The sequence below is a fragment of the Pseudopipra pipra genome, chromosome 1 (assembly GCF_036250125.1).
Source record: "Pseudopipra pipra isolate bDixPip1 chromosome 1, bDixPip1.hap1, whole genome shotgun sequence".
Classification (NCBI taxonomy): domain Eukaryota; kingdom Metazoa; phylum Chordata; class Aves; order Passeriformes; family Pipridae; genus Pseudopipra; species Pseudopipra pipra.
Window position 1 is genome coordinate 51630787 of NC_087549.1, and position 15619 is coordinate 51646405.

Genomic DNA, 15619 nt, shown 5'->3' on the forward strand with positions numbered 1-15619 from the left:
ACATCACTTAACCTCTTACGGTCTTTTCTAGTTGGTAGTGTAAGCATATAACAGGTTTTCCTTGAAAACATTATTAGTTTCCAATATGATCTTTATTAATAGAATGTTATTAGAAAAGGGATGCTGAGCTAAGATAATTTACACAGCAGGAACAATTAAACAGCGCCCTTCTATTCTGCTCTTTCACAGGTACAGAAGTAAACCAACCTAGAATCTAATGTGTAGTAAGTGAGCTGAATCTTTTAAAGCACAACTGTTTCATTTGCTTGGTGTATTTGTCATAGCCAGTACTTTTGTCTTGCATAACTTCAATACTTTTATCTTTTCCAACAGCAAAAACTCCCCATTTCTTGCGTCTTCAGAGTGTGGAAGTCAATGCAGGACAGTTTGCTACTTTTCAATGCACTGCCAATGGTGGAACAGACTCAGGGGACAGACTCTGGTTACAGGTAATTTCTTTCTTTCCTGATGCACTGAGATCTAGAGAGAGGAGAGACTCTTGAGAGGAACGTAAAACATGAAAAATTATAGGACTGTCCTTTTCATCAATATTAGATTTTATAGTGCCTTTGAACTGCTGCATAGTAGGTATTCTGTTGTAGAAAATTATTCTGGAAGATTTTTTGCTCTTGTTTCAGTGGAATGCCTTATTAAAAATAAAGGTACTGTTTTTCTTACATGTGGCAATCATGAGTAAAGGCGAAATCCCCAAGGAAGAGCACATGACTTTCTTACAAGGTCTGTGCTGGCCAACTGCCGTATTACACATTTACCTCTATCTCTGCTTAGTATTTTCAGCTAAAATTGCATTGTTACTCTTTAAGTCTAGAGAAGACCAGTATGACAGTCAAATCTGACCTTCTCTATTATAGAGCCAAAGAATCTTACTTATATTCATTGAGTCCATTATTTATTACTTAATCAGTAAAGTAGCTTCTAGATAGGTGTCAGATCCTGGTTTAAAGTATTGCTCCAACTCATTTTCTTTCAGTAAAGACATTCTCCCTTACCCAGACGTGTAGTCTTCTATCAAAAATATGCCTTTTTTGCTTGATAGCTTTTAGTAATGGGCATGCAGGTTTAACTGCTGTCTTGCTGCCATCATTACAGAGTTGTTCCCTACAGCAAACAGTTAGTCAGTATTTGAACTTAGCATTAGGTATATACCTACCTCCAGATCCCAGTGATTTCCGTACGTGGAAAACAACATGCTAGAACTAAGACACTGTCTATGAGAAGGAAGTGAGGGCAATTAAAATAAATAAAACAGTGCCTAAGGAGATCAGTCAGATGAAGCTAGTTAGTGGAGAAGGAGGAATAAGAGAATTTGAAGCAGTGGTAACAGGTGGGACTTAGAAATGAAATTCTCTATTTTTGATGTTTAAACAATTTTAGGCTTTTACTATAGTTTTCCTTTAACATTGCATTTGTATTTCATAAATTATTCATGTAAGTGTGACAGGTTAAACAACTGAGTACTTATATGTAATCTAGCACGCACAAAAAAATAAGTAAAACCACTTGAAAAGCAAAGACATATTTATCTGTATATGAATGATGAACTGTTATGTCTATTCAGAAAGAGCCTGATCAAACACAGTAGACGGCAATGAAAATCTGCTTTTGCCTTATTTGGGTTTTATTTTCAACCTCTGTGCTGATATAAGGCTGATATTTCTCTAGCACCTTTAAAGACAATATTACACTTTTGAATTGGTAGAATTAGACTCCTGTGTTTCCTAAGCCACCAAGATTTTTTTAAAGAATGATTTTTCCACTCATGAAAAGGGTTTAGCATGTATGAGAAAATAATGGGTTTCTATTTCATCAGTGATATCCTTTGTAGAACCTTTGAACTTTTGCACAATTCTCTATTGTGAAATTGAAGGTAGAATTCAACATAGGGGTATCCTTGTTCCATTCAATTTTTCCATGTGTTTCAGGACAGTATAATTTCAGCTTTAATTTTTTTTCGTGGAGTTTAGGACATACATAAATTCTTTACAAGGCTGGAATGTAATGTCTTTATTGTAGAAATTAAATATCCTTCTAGGTTTTATGTAATGTAAAACAATTTTCATAACAGCAGTAGCAATGCCCAAATATCTTTGCTGAGCTTAGTTAATTCAATTCCTTGTTTATGCATGATTAGGAGATTTCTTTTTTATATGGAGGATAAGAAAATAGTGACAGATTGACTTTTTGAGGAATTTTATCTTCCTGCAGGGACACTGTGTATTTATTCTCCCTATACAATTAGAGGTCCCTCTGGTAATCAGTCCAAGGTTGTGCGTATTCCAGGTGTGCCTTTGCATAAGAACATTTTAGAAGTTGACAGGATCTCCTGGATAGCTTGGATTTATTTTTGTACTTCTTTGCCAGTTTCCACAGATGTCTGCTGCAACTTACAGTAAGACTGAACAAACAGCTCTGTGTGTGGGATGCTGCAAATCAAGGCTGTGAGATACAGTTCCTGCAAGGATTAGCTTTATTTTAGCATACTAGGTCATTATGGTTAGAGTGCCTGACTCTCACCACTGCGACCCGGGTTCGATTCCCGGCCCCCTGGGCAGGTGGAGCTCGTCAGCCTTGGTAGGCAATCCACCTAAGAGAAGGTCACTCTAAACAAACCTACATCCTGGGGACCTCACTGCCACTGTCCAAGCTTTGCTTGGCCCCGGCAGATGAACCTCAGGACTAAAGGGTGGGCTCAGTTCAGCGCACACTGTGTCTCACCTAAAAAAAATCCACTGCGCAGGCTGGAAGGGTTAATGACCTTTCCCAAAATCTTCGCTCGCGAAGACTGGCCAATATATAATTATGTATATGGGTCCTTTCCAACTCAGCATATTCAGTGATACTGTGGTTATCAGGTAACAGATCCTCAGACCTTGCAATTCTCCATCAGTCAGCTGACTGACTATCTGGTTTCATGTTGTGATATCGAGGAATTTTTTATATGCCTGTGTATGACATCTCATGATGCTGCCACATGAGTACAATGCAGCTGTCTGTAATAGCTGTCAAAGAACATGGCATCTTCTACATCACATGACTGGTCAAATGGACATTAAAGATACTTTCGCTCCTGGTAGCGCTAGAACCAGTATGAAACTACAGAACATCCCAGTGAAAGAAATTCTTATATGCACTAGAGCCAGAATAAAATGAACACCATTCTCTGGAAACGTTTCCAGTAGCACTCAGGTCATAGGGATTCAGATTTTAGTGGTACTATGAACAAATCATGCAATCTCTCTGGTATGTCTAGTTTGTTCACCAGTAATACTAAGCCTTTTCTACTATCCTTTTGGTGGTTTGTTTAATTACATTTATAAAACCTTAAGGGGAAATAATAGTAAATAAATAAATACAGTTGAGTGATTTTATCAGGGGCTTCTCAGGATTTCTTCCATGTAAGTCATATCAGGATGCTTAATCTGTCTGGATGTGGCAATTCCAGAATACTGTGAGATAATTTGCTCCCAAATGACTTCCGGTACCTGTCTTTTTTTTTTTTTTTTCAGATTGACATTGTTAGTCTGAAGTACAGGCAAATTGCAAGGGCGAAATCACAAACTCACTGAATTCAATGATATTTCTGCTCTTTCCACTGGTGGCAGGATTTTGCTCCTTTACTTCTATCTCTTTTATATAGTACCTCTCCATTTCTGTGTACCAGACTTCAAGTTTAGTAGGACACATTTTTCTGGTGAACAAATATTTTACTTTTTACAGTCTGTTAGACTGTTAGAGTGACATATGTTCCTTAAAACAAATGAATAGTTTTAAGTTGGTTGGTTATTTTAGTATCCTTGTCTTTGGCGAGTAGTTTTGGAAGTAGATGTTCTTGGTTTAATAATGCCAAGGGCTTGAAGCAGTCTTAAGTGAAATCTGAAGATCATATTTTTTGAGCTCCCCCCCCCCCCCGCCTTTTCAAACCTATCCCACTCTTTTTCCCTAGGGAATATGAAGTCTGTTAATTTCTGGAGTATTATAAAAGTTTTTGAAATTGCAAGGGTGATGAGGGAATCACAGTTAGTACAATAGCTGCCCAAATTAGACCACTGAGGCATGAAATTTGTTTCGTGATGCTGTGATCAGTATTTACTCTTTCAAGAAGGGGAAGAAAGCAAGCTGTTTACCCATTGCATAGTGTAGTGCTTTGTAAGAAAAACACTGTTCTTCACTCCACTAGACAGACATGCACCCTGGTGCATGAGCTACGATTGCAAGCTTGTCAGATAATTTGAAAACAAGCTGTGGGTATTTTCAGTGATACCATTTCAGGTTAAAGTAAAATGAAAGAACACAACACAGTATCATACAACTTTGTTATTTTGGGGTTTTTTTGGTATTTTGTTGATTTTGTTATTGTAATGAGGGTCCAGTTAATAAGGTCATTTGTTAGATTGTCTGTTTATGAATTCATGTCCCTATTAGCTAATGTTCTAAACATAAAAATACCTTAAAAATAAATCTGAATGTCTATAATTAATAGACGAGTCCAATCTGCTTTGATTTTTTCGTATTTGTGAGCAATAATTGTTATTGCCAGTATGGGATGACTCTTTCTCTTCTATTGAATGATTGAGCAAAAATGTCATTCCTGTGCTCTTTCCTTTGCTGCCATGGTGGAAAGAAATGAACAGGTGGAACACAAAAAAGTTAATGGTCAAATGAAAGCAGCTGAGACAATGTCTTCTGAAAAGCCTGTGTTAGTATTTAGTAAATTGTGGAAACACAAATCTGTGTTATAGGAGAGAGGGTGTAGAATTCTTTTTTGGAAGTAACATGGTTTTGGTGCAACCTATGGGCTGCAAACAATTGGTTTGTTTTTCCTTAGCTGCTCAGGCCTGGCTCCTTCTCTTCATTTTCCTATCTTCATCTGCTACTTCTCCTGATTTGCACTGGGTTCATTCAGTTCCCTCAGTATGCTACTTGTTCTTACAATGATCTAGAGTGTGACTTCAGGGAAATTGCTGTCACATGATACCCCGGTATTATGAAATTCCATTTTAATATCTTTCCCAACACAATCTTTTTACATTGGTTTCTAAAGATTTATTGTAGTGTCACTAAACATGGCATTTTTTAGACGTGCCTTGACTCAGTGTGGGTAGCCTTTCTTGGGAGAGATTCCCAAAACAATGGAAAGCTGCAGTTGATGAGAAAGAGAGGTCATCACTTCACTGAAGTTATTTATTTTTTCTAGCTTCATTCTAAAATATGGTTGAAATGTAAACAACTATTTTAAAATGTAATTCTCAAACACATAACTTTTATTGCAAAAATAGAGAACTACGAGTAAAAATTTGTTGGAGGGAAGCGAATAGCAATAGGATCTCAGGATATGTCTGACAGCTGTAGTAAGGGTCTCATCAGATTTACCAATAGCAAGAGACTAATGGTTGTTCTCTGATAGAAGGGGAGAGGGTGAAATCTGTCATACCTGTGGTTTATGCATGCAGAACACGTACTGCGTTATTTGCAGCCAAGAAACTAAGAACAGTATCACTCCTGCGGCCAATCTCTCCTCTACCCCATTGAAAGAGTTTATTACCTGTTAATCCAGGATTTGGCTTTTCTTCTTGTCTTTCCTGAAAGCTGTCTTTCACCTTATTCACTGTATCTTTTTTTGTATCTTCAGTAATCTTTTGCTGAAGGTATGAAGGGTATCAAAGATTTTATTCATCTGTATACAAAACTACCTGTATGCATTATTTATTATTTTTTCAAAGGAAGAGATATAGTCCTGTGTCAGAGGGAGTTCTGGAAAGCAAATTGTTTTCCTCAGGAATACACACATACACAAATGAGAGGTATCAAACACATCCTTGTAAGAATGTAGAACCATCCTGACAGATGATGAAAATAAAATATATTGAGAAGATATACAACATAGTTTGTGTGTGTGTGTGTGTGCGCGCGCACGCATTTGTTTACGTAAATTGCATAAAATATCCTAGAATGTGAACCAAAAGTCCTGGAGTTTCATAAGAATTTTTTTGTTGTGCTGTAAACTCTCTGAGACTGTTGCATAATTACTATTTTTGTTGCCAAGTTTTGAAGTACTTGAGGAAAAAAATGTTTCAGCCATTTTTGAGTACTAAGATAATGAAACACTACTTTACCTGTTAGATTAAATCATATGCATATGTAACAACTTGGTAACACAAACAGGTGGAACTATTAAAGTAAACTGTACAATGGGATGGGATAGAAGACATTCTTTTGAATATTAAAATGTTTGGGGTTTGATCAGTAGGTGTATCTGTGTACTACAGGAATGCACAAGAACATTCTTCCTCCTGCTCTTAAATAGCACAGTCTTCTGAGACTGGCCAAGCCACCTTGTGCTCAGCAAATTGTCTTGAGTCCATTGCCTTGAGAAGAGCTTTAATGACATCAGTCAACTAAAAATTTTGCCAAGATTACATGCATCCTGAATGTGCATCGTGATGTGTTTTTTTGTAGATAAGCTGAGATGATACTGCTTTGGAAGGATAATTAATGGACACTAACCATTACTGCATGGATGAAAGTTAAACTTTTTTTTAAATTCTGGTGACCATTTAATATTATTTCCAGATTTTGGTATGTTAATTTCTTTGTGTCCCCATCTCCACTTCAGTATATACTTAGTGGCTTTCTTGCAGTATATATTCTGTATTTTCTATTAATTGATGTTAATCTGTTTTAATTGTTTTTCAGTAATTGCATAGTAATCTTACTATATGGCATAAAAACTTCCATGAAGAACAGAATATAGGAGGCTTGTGATCTGTATCATATTCATGTTAGCCAATGTCTAAGGAGCTGTGATATTTGATGAAAAATTTTGCTTCATTATCTGTCTTAAATATGAATAAATAATTAGTGACTGGCTCAGTAATTAAGACCAAAATACCTCTAGCCAAACCCCTCTATTAGCTTCCCTGTTACATGAACCAGCATGTGGTTATTACTGCTATGGTTGTCTTTATTCACAAATTACAATCTCACTGTTGAAAGTTTACTACAGCTGGTTTTAACCATAGGCCTGCCTCTCTTCTCACCATTCATTCTTCCCGTTCAGAAGCATCTTTTCAGGAGGCCACAGCTGAGTCCTTAAGAGGGCATGGTTTCTCATCATCAAATATATGTGTTCTTTCTTAGCTGCTTCTTCCTTACCTGCTTTGTAGGACTCAGTATCACTTTGGTTTTGACTGTTATTCTGATTGTTTTACATTTTGGAATAGACTTCAGGTTGTCCCTAGAACTTGCATATTGTAGTTTCTTCATCCCAATACTGCTTTTCTTCCCAAGAAAACACTTTCCCAGTGATGGCAATATGGGACATGAGCACACTGGTTTTTAAGTCTCCTATTATGTAGTTGCATAGAAAAGGCAAATACCTGAATTACTATACTTTGTGTTGTGTGTAGGAATGAAAATTATGCTAATGAACTGTACTTTCTCATTTTCTCCTCCTCACTCTGATCCTTCCCAGCCCCCCCATAAACCTGGCATCTGCAGAACACCAAGCCAGAGTGTTTAAAATTCTGTGTATGTTCTCTTCAGTTTTTAGCAAGGTGTTCATCCTAATTCTTGGAATTTAAATACAAATAAGAGGTACTAAGTGTTGCATGCTTTAAAGAATTAAGATACAGTATTAGATTAAGTGACTATAAGTAGGGCTACAAGTTCAAGAAAATGCTTAGCAGACGCGTGGATCATTGCCAGAATTTCTATCCAAAGTATTAAACTCCCAGTTAGAGAGAGATTTCCTGATGCTTTGTTTTTTCCAGATGTTTCTGAGGATTTAGTTTCCTACAGGTCGTTTTGTATTCTACTGTGTGCTATTAAAGATGAATCCAAAAAAGATTTGGAATTTTGCATATTTTGTGAGCACTGACCAATTGTTAGAGAATATTAACTCTGCTCAGCTTCTCTGAATTTAATGTAAAAATAAAAAATGGGTTGAACATGGGTTTGGTTTTTGGCTTTGTTTTGTTTTTTTCCTTTTATAAGTACAGAGTAACTGTTTTGGGTAAATTACACTGAGTTTGATGACTCCAGAAAATTCATTGTCTTTGTTTACTTTCTGTGTATTTAAATATGTCTTCAAATAGATGTCAGTGCTTAATATTTGATAATGTGACTACTCGGATGTGTAACTTCAGTAGTATTTTACAGTATTACCTGACAGCTCCAGCCAGTATTTAGGTTTAGTCATAATAAACAGGGATTTCTGGAGAGCTGTGTGATTTGAAGAAAAGATTCAGTTATCAAACATTAAAATACTGAAAACTGAAATCTTTCTTGAAAGGTAAAATAATAACAGTTCGCTTGCGTGCCCATTAGTTCCACATGCAGAGTGCAATTCTGGCTCATAGCAGAATAATTTCAAATAGGACAATAATAATCTTTTTCCAGCATGGCCTCATTATTTGGATGAAATATACTTGTTAACTTACACAGATGGAATAAATACAAGATAATCACAGGATCTGCGATGGCTCTAATCTAGACTGACAAATGGTTGTCTTGGTTATGAAAGCAATTCTAGAAATTCAGAGGTAGAGCCAACTGTCTTAGTTACTGGAATTATATGAACTCTGCAAAGCAATTTTCTTGAGGTATTAATTACTATTTGATTTAGATTTTATGCATATTTTAAACAAAATTACTTCTGGCCTTGCTGATGTTATTTGAGATCCCACTGGTATAACTCTAATCACAATTTTATAAATGTGCCTATTTGAAAGTGGGCTAATACCAACCCTTTCTTTTATTGAATGTATGAAAAGCTGCTTAATCTACCTGTATGGACAGAGGGTGACTGATGTTTCCTTTTAACTCTCTTCTTGAAAAACTGTTGATATATGCCTTGAGAGTGATTAATGCAGTGGTAGTGCTGGATATAACATCCCAGAAGTTCAATTCCTTTGAATTAGTGCTGCATTTTTGTTAAAAGTATTTCTTGCCCAAGATGGAAAAATAATGTGCATTTTAAAGTACTTTAAGCTGTCTCTGTATGCATTTAATATACTGGTACTAGGAATATGGATTTTCAAGCTGTGTATATCCTGAGGTTTAATTAAGATTATTTTTTATATCCCTATATATTAAATAGCTCATTGTTTAATAGAAAAATTATTCTTACAACTGATTTACCAGTTAAATATTTTCATAAGTTGGCTTAAGTAGCATTTTCAAATATGTGTATTTGGTAGTTTTTTATAAACTTTCTCTGAGCATTTGAAAACTCACAGGTTGCTCAGCAGCCCAATGGAATCTGTTATTTTCATTTTTGGATCACTGCATTTTGTAATATTTATTTTGTGGTCATAATTCTGCTCTAAGAAGGTTAGATAGCTCTCCCCTGGGGACATGGCCTTTGCAGTCAAAGCGCAGCTCTAGAATTAAATTATTTCAGCAGTATCCTCTTTCCAAAGCATGAAGTTCACACAGTTCTCCGAGTCCCAGAGGCAGGAAAAGCTAACAGCCTTAATCAGTAGTAAAGCTCCAGCCTTTCATGTGGCAAATCAGGGCTAAAGTAAAGAAAGTAAAAGAACCATATTTATTTTTGAATTGTATTTAAAACAAAGAAATAGGCCCCACCCAGAAAACAGGATGCTACAAATGTGCTCCAACAAGCTGTTCTAATGGGTCTTAATATGAGCACCATAGTGTTGCATTGTAAATCATGAATTTTATACTGTTTTCTGGAATTGGATTAATAAATTACAGACTTGTCATTCTTTTGTTTAATTTTCAATAAAATACGATATATTTGTGAAGACTCAGGCTTTCAGATAAAAAGTGGGAGTTTGCAAGACCTACTGGTAAATTTCAGAATTTCTTAAGAAACCTGAGATTAAAGTTTTAATGACCATAATCAGTAAAACAGTATATCATAAGTGAACTCTTATTTATGAGATTTCAGATTGTTGCATTAATGAGTGCTAAAAACTTTTTTTTTGGATGCTACTAAAAATAATTCTTTGTTAAAAAATTGTAGTGGACTGTGCTAATATGTTTAATAAACAAATGTTCACTTGATATGTTATTTTTGGCCATTCTAAATGAAATAGCTGTTGACAATAAGCGCTGAGAGCTTGTAATTTATCATACAATGAGCTTAAACGGGCCTGTTAAATACTGGAAAAGAAAATATTATTGCATTCTCATCCAAATTTCAGATAGTTAACTAACCCATAAAAGTAACCACTGATATACCTGAGTAGCTTACTGAAGTCACTGCAGTGTCAGAGAGAACAAAACGTGAATCACAAATAAGAGCAGCAAAGCTTGACATTTGGCTGTAGTTACAACAGAAACAATTCTGTATTCATGTTATCAAATTATAAATAACTTTTTTCAGACGAGAAATAGTCTTTTGCCATTCCATTGCTGAAATAAGAGTTTGGGAGAGGTTGTAGCTGTGGGATTTATTTTTTTTTTTTCTGTGCAGCCTTTTTAACTCCCTCCTTCCATGCTTATGGATTGAACTTTTCTTATACTTGAATTCATTGCCTTCCTTACTGTTCCTTTATGCTTAGGCTTAAATCAATTAGGCAGCTCTCCTACTCATTTGGTGTTGTCCCAAAAGAAAGGGAAGACTTGTTCTCTTGGACTGTATTTTTTCTAGCGGAAAAAGCAATGATGTTTCTTAGTCTTTGTCTGTTCCAGACACTATGTTTTCCTTGAAAATATTTTTCCCAAAGAGACTAAAGAAAAAAATTGGGGCTTTTTCTTCACTGAGTTCTAGTAGAAAATGTCATGCTAGTGATTTCTGTGGGACTGTTTGAGTTCTAAGATATAATTAGCCACTCTACACTTTGTTTCTGTGAGTTTGTAAGGTTCAAGAAAAGTCAGTCAAGATAATCTCTATTCATAATAATCTCATATATATTTTACAGGTGTGTTATAGTAATAATAATAAAGGCTTTTTATTCCAGAGCTTGGTCATGAATTTTGAAGCCATCATTAATAATTTTTTCTCATCTGGATTTTGGTAGAGGATAAAAATGCTCAAATCCTCTGTAGAACCAAGCTGAGTTACATTTAAGGCTCATGTACCTTCTTCATTTGAGCAAATTGTGTGCCTCTGAAATGTGCTTTGGCTTCTCTTTTTTTCAGCTAAAATTGTTGATATGTGAATGGATAGCATGTGTCGCAAAGCCAATTATTTGATCAAACTGAGACTTCCTGTTGTAGAACAGCAGTTAAAATATTTGAAATCAGGCGATCAGTGTGTTCGAGGATCAGCAGAAGGTGAAAAAGGTTATGGGACCCAAGTGAGACAGTAATTTATTGTAAATGCTGCAATGCATTGATTAGCTACAATTTTCATTCTACATAGGCACGAAAAAGGTGGGAAATAATTCCCTATGGGGCTGGCTATTGAGTGGTTCCCTTTGAGCATTGCTGGGGCTTTATATGAAGGCCAAGACTGTGTAGTTTAAGATTTCTACCAGCTGCTGGGAGGTCTGAGGGGCATGGTGTGGTAGTAGAAATTGTTGTTAAAGTATTTACATGGTTCTTCAATTGTGTTGTAATTCATGAGAGTCCTGGTAAATTCTGGATGCAGGTGCCCTGTGTGGAAGGGTGGATGTGCTGTGCAGGCTGGAGCGCAGAGGAGTTTGTTCACACTCTAAATGAGCTGAGCTAGTTTAGGTACTAGAATTAATCAGTATGTGGCAGGATGTTGTTCCCTAGAGAATAACTTAGCCTATTTCTTGGCAGGATGAAATAGCCTGTGTAAAGCTTCCTGATGTTGTGACTAGAAAATAGGAAAAACTAGTGTGGTTGGATGTAATGTGAGCACATGACTTGGCTATGCACAAGATCCTTAAAGAGCCTAGAAGTTGTAGTAACATACCTTAAAATTGGTTTGTTGTTTGTGACTGATTAGCAGCTCTGATAATTAGGATTAATAAGTTATTGTCTTGGGTAAAAAATAATGTTGCTTTTAAGAAATATTCATTCTCCAGAATTCTAATTAACCCACTCTGCTTGCTTCCTGCTATCTGCAGCCATCCTCACTGCAAGATATTACAGTGGCAAAACCAGTAAAAATAGTAGTTTTGAAATAGTAGTTTGAAATGCTTTTTTCCAAGTTTAGTTTTTGGTAACTGCCATGCCACATCACACAAGCTGGTTTATCGGCAGCTCAAAATTGGAGGAATTTTAAGGGGCTGTCAATTATCGGAAATAATTCTGAAGTAATAATTTACTACTGAGTAATTTTTAAGGCATGATAGTACATTCTTCTTTGGGCATCTTACAAACATTTTTTTTCTTTTCAGTAAGCTGTGCATCACCCACATTTGCTTTTGAAGAGGAAATAACTGTACCTTACTGTGCATGAGAATCGGTATTAATTGTTAATTGTATTGCTTTTTTGATGTTAACAACATGGTTAACTTTGGCTTGGTTTTGTGGTTTATGGATGAGTTTAATTTTGTGTAATTGGTGTTTGAATCTCTCTAACTGGTTATAATTGGCATTTCAAGGGTGCTTCCAATATAGTGTCAAATAAAGGTCATAAGAAAATGAGATCAGTATTTCCTATGTCTTAAATTCTGCTGGACAAAATGCAAACTCTAGGGCAGAAAAAAAGATATGTTGATGGTTTACAGAAGGTCAGTAGTGCAGGACTCTTGACATGCTTGAAGCTCATTAAGTCAGAAAAACCTACTAAGAATAACTGGTATCATTACATAGCATCAGACTATGCATGTTCCTTCATGGAGAGAGCAGATTTTGTGAGGTGCTTATTGGGGTTTTCCAGTTTCTCTTCATGTTTGATAATGGCTGCATTCTTCAGTTTGTTGAAATATATGTATTTGTATAAAAAGTGCATCTTTTTTGTTTGCTTGTTTGAGTAAATGTTATTAGATTTTGGTGGTGGTTGTTTGGGGTTTTTTTTTCCATCCAGCTCTCATAATTCGATGATTACACATTTTCTAGGGGTTTTTGAGTGTTCATAGTGCACATATCCTATTTCATGGCCGGGCGGAGCATGAGTTCTGATGAGGATCCGAGAGCCATGTCTCTTTGCCCTAAAAGAACGTGGCAAATTGTCATCTCTGCTCTCTTCTGTCTTCTGCCCTCTCTTTTTCACTCTTTGTTCTCCTCGGCTGTTACATGACTCATTTTCTTGTGCCATAAGTGTAGTATGTTGAATTGAGAGCAAGACACTCCACTGGAGTAGAAACTGCCTGGTTCCCAGTACCATGCTGAGAAAGTGAGAGGTAAAGACAGCTTCAGCCTTGCTGGTTATTTGCCTGGTAAATCTGTACCTAGTTTCTTCTACCTGAGTTGCTTCTTCTACCTCATGTGCGTGCTGCCATGAGAAACACCCACTGATGTATCTGTGCACTGCATATGTGCAAAATGCATATGCCGAGTAGCAGATGCAGGGAGGGAAGAGAAAGCAGAGACTGACTATGCAGGGTTTCCTATTTCTTTAAAAGAAATTAATTTAAATATTTGTATAAGACAAGCTAAGCAAGTAAATATTATATTGCTCTTAAATATTTCTGTTAGTTAACCTATGAAGATTTGAAAGCAGCTGTTCCAGATGAATAGTTGCCCACTCATGATGAATGGTTTAACTTATATGGGAAGGCAGTAAAGTCTCACACAGCATAAAAATCTGTAAAAGTAACATACAGACTTGTGCTTTTACCTCGCCTCCCCTCTTGGGGAACTTGGGAGAAATAATACTGGTTGTCAGTATTTTTTTTTAAATATGACTAACAATATTCTTTATTTTTGTTTCGTTGCCTAGGGAATTTATGTAAGGGATGCACCTTTGAAGGACATAAAAGTGTTCAATGCTCGACGATTTGTAGCTCTTTTTAGTGTGGTAAATGCCACGAAGAGGGACGCCGGCAACTATCGCTGCATGATTCGGACAGAAGGAGGAGTTGGTGTATCAAACTATGCAGAACTGATAGTGAAAGGTATTTCATGATACAAATCAGTATTTGCATGCTCAGTGTATGGAATAAGGATCTGCAATGGCTAATGCAGTAATAATGTCACCCATAGCCTGATAAACTCAATCAGAGGTTCAACAAATAGATTTTGTTTATGTAAATCTTAAGAGTCTAGCCAACTGTAACACGGGAACGACAGAAGCATCCCGGGCTAATTAACTAGTTACTTGTTGATTGTTGTTTTAAATATTTCCCTCAAATGCACTGTTAAGAACTATACATCTTTCCAAGCTTTTATTTAAAAGTATGAACATAATAATGGCTCTTTGCCTCCTTTGTGGAGATTGTATTCTAAATATATACTTACTGCAAAATATGAAACATTCACATTAAAATGAACACATAAAAAACACACATTCTGGTATATGGAGGGGTGTTTTAGAAACTTTGGGAAACACTTAAATGTAAATAGAATACATAGAGAACTCCACATCCTTATTATGGAAAACTGCACTAGAGCAATTTTTTGACATTCATTATATTTAAATTGCATTTTGATTACTTCTTAGTTTTATATTAGTATTTTGGAGGAACAGAATTTTATTTTTGTTGTATCAGAGGCAGAACCAGATTCTTTAGCATCTAAGATGTGAAGCCATGTAGTTGTGTTACAGAATCATAGAATATGTTGAGTTGAAAGGGACCCATCAGGATCATTGTATCCAACTCCTGGCTCTGCAAAGGACACCCCAACAATCACACCATGTGCCTGAGAGTGTTGTCGAAATGCTTCTGGAACTCAGACAGGCTTGGTGCTGTGACCATTTCCCTGGGGAGCCCATTCCAGTGCTCAGGCACCTTCTGGGTGAAAAACCTTTTTCTGATATCCAGCCTCCCCTGACTCAGCTTCATGCCATTTGCTCAAGTCCTCTCACTGGTCACGAGAGGGAGGAGATCAGTGCCTGCCCTGCCACTTCCCCTCGAGGAAGTTCAAGACTGCAATGATATCTCCCCTCAATCTCCTTTCCTCCAGTTTGTCTGCTCTTCTCCATGCTGAACAGACCAACTGACCTCAGCCAATCCTCATACAGCTTCCCCTCAAGGCCCTCCACTGTCTTTTTTGCCTTTCTTTGAATGCTCTCCAGAAGCTTAATGTCTGTTCTTATATTGTGTTGCCCAAAACTGCACACACTTTGCTGAAGTCCAGAAGCATTACACCTGCTGGCTTTCCTAGATCAGCTAGGTGGGTTATCCTGTTGTAGAGGGGAAATCAGGTTTGACAAGCAGGACTTTAGCCTCATGAAGCCATGCTGGCTGTAAATGATGACCATGTTGTCCTCCAGGAGTTTTTCAATACCTCCCAGAATAATCTTTTTCATGACTTTACCAGGCACTGAAGTGAAACTGAGGGATCTGTAGTTGCTGAGGTCCTCCTTTTTGCCCTACTTGAAAACCAGGACAACATTAGACAGCTTCCAATCAGCTGGAACCTCTCCAGTTAGACTGGGAAACAATCCATCACCAATAGAAGAAGATGCAAGAGAGCCATAATGAAGGATAGACCATTTTCGAAAACCAAGAATATGGTTTTAGTGAATGTGTTGTAGAGAAAATGAAGAGAAACAAGACAGGACAAGGATGTTGCAGATAACCAGGGTATGAAGATAAAAGGACAAAACAAATTG

At 36.6% G+C, this 15619-nt stretch overlaps 1 protein-coding gene across 11 annotated transcripts in view; it reads left to right on the top strand.

Annotated features, from left to right (window-relative positions):
• PTPRM (protein tyrosine phosphatase receptor type M) overlaps positions 1–15619 on the top strand; it is a 457368-nt gene that overhangs the window by 154287 nt on the left and 287462 nt on the right. For all 11 annotated transcript variants that reach the window (XM_064656540.1, XM_064656549.1, XM_064656569.1 and 8 more), the window contains exons 5-6: positions 334–449; positions 13784–13958. In XM_064656540.1, coding sequence (XP_064512610.1) covers positions 334–449; positions 13784–13958 — 291 coding nt within the window. The remainder of the gene's footprint in view (positions 1–333; positions 450–13783; positions 13959–15619) is intronic.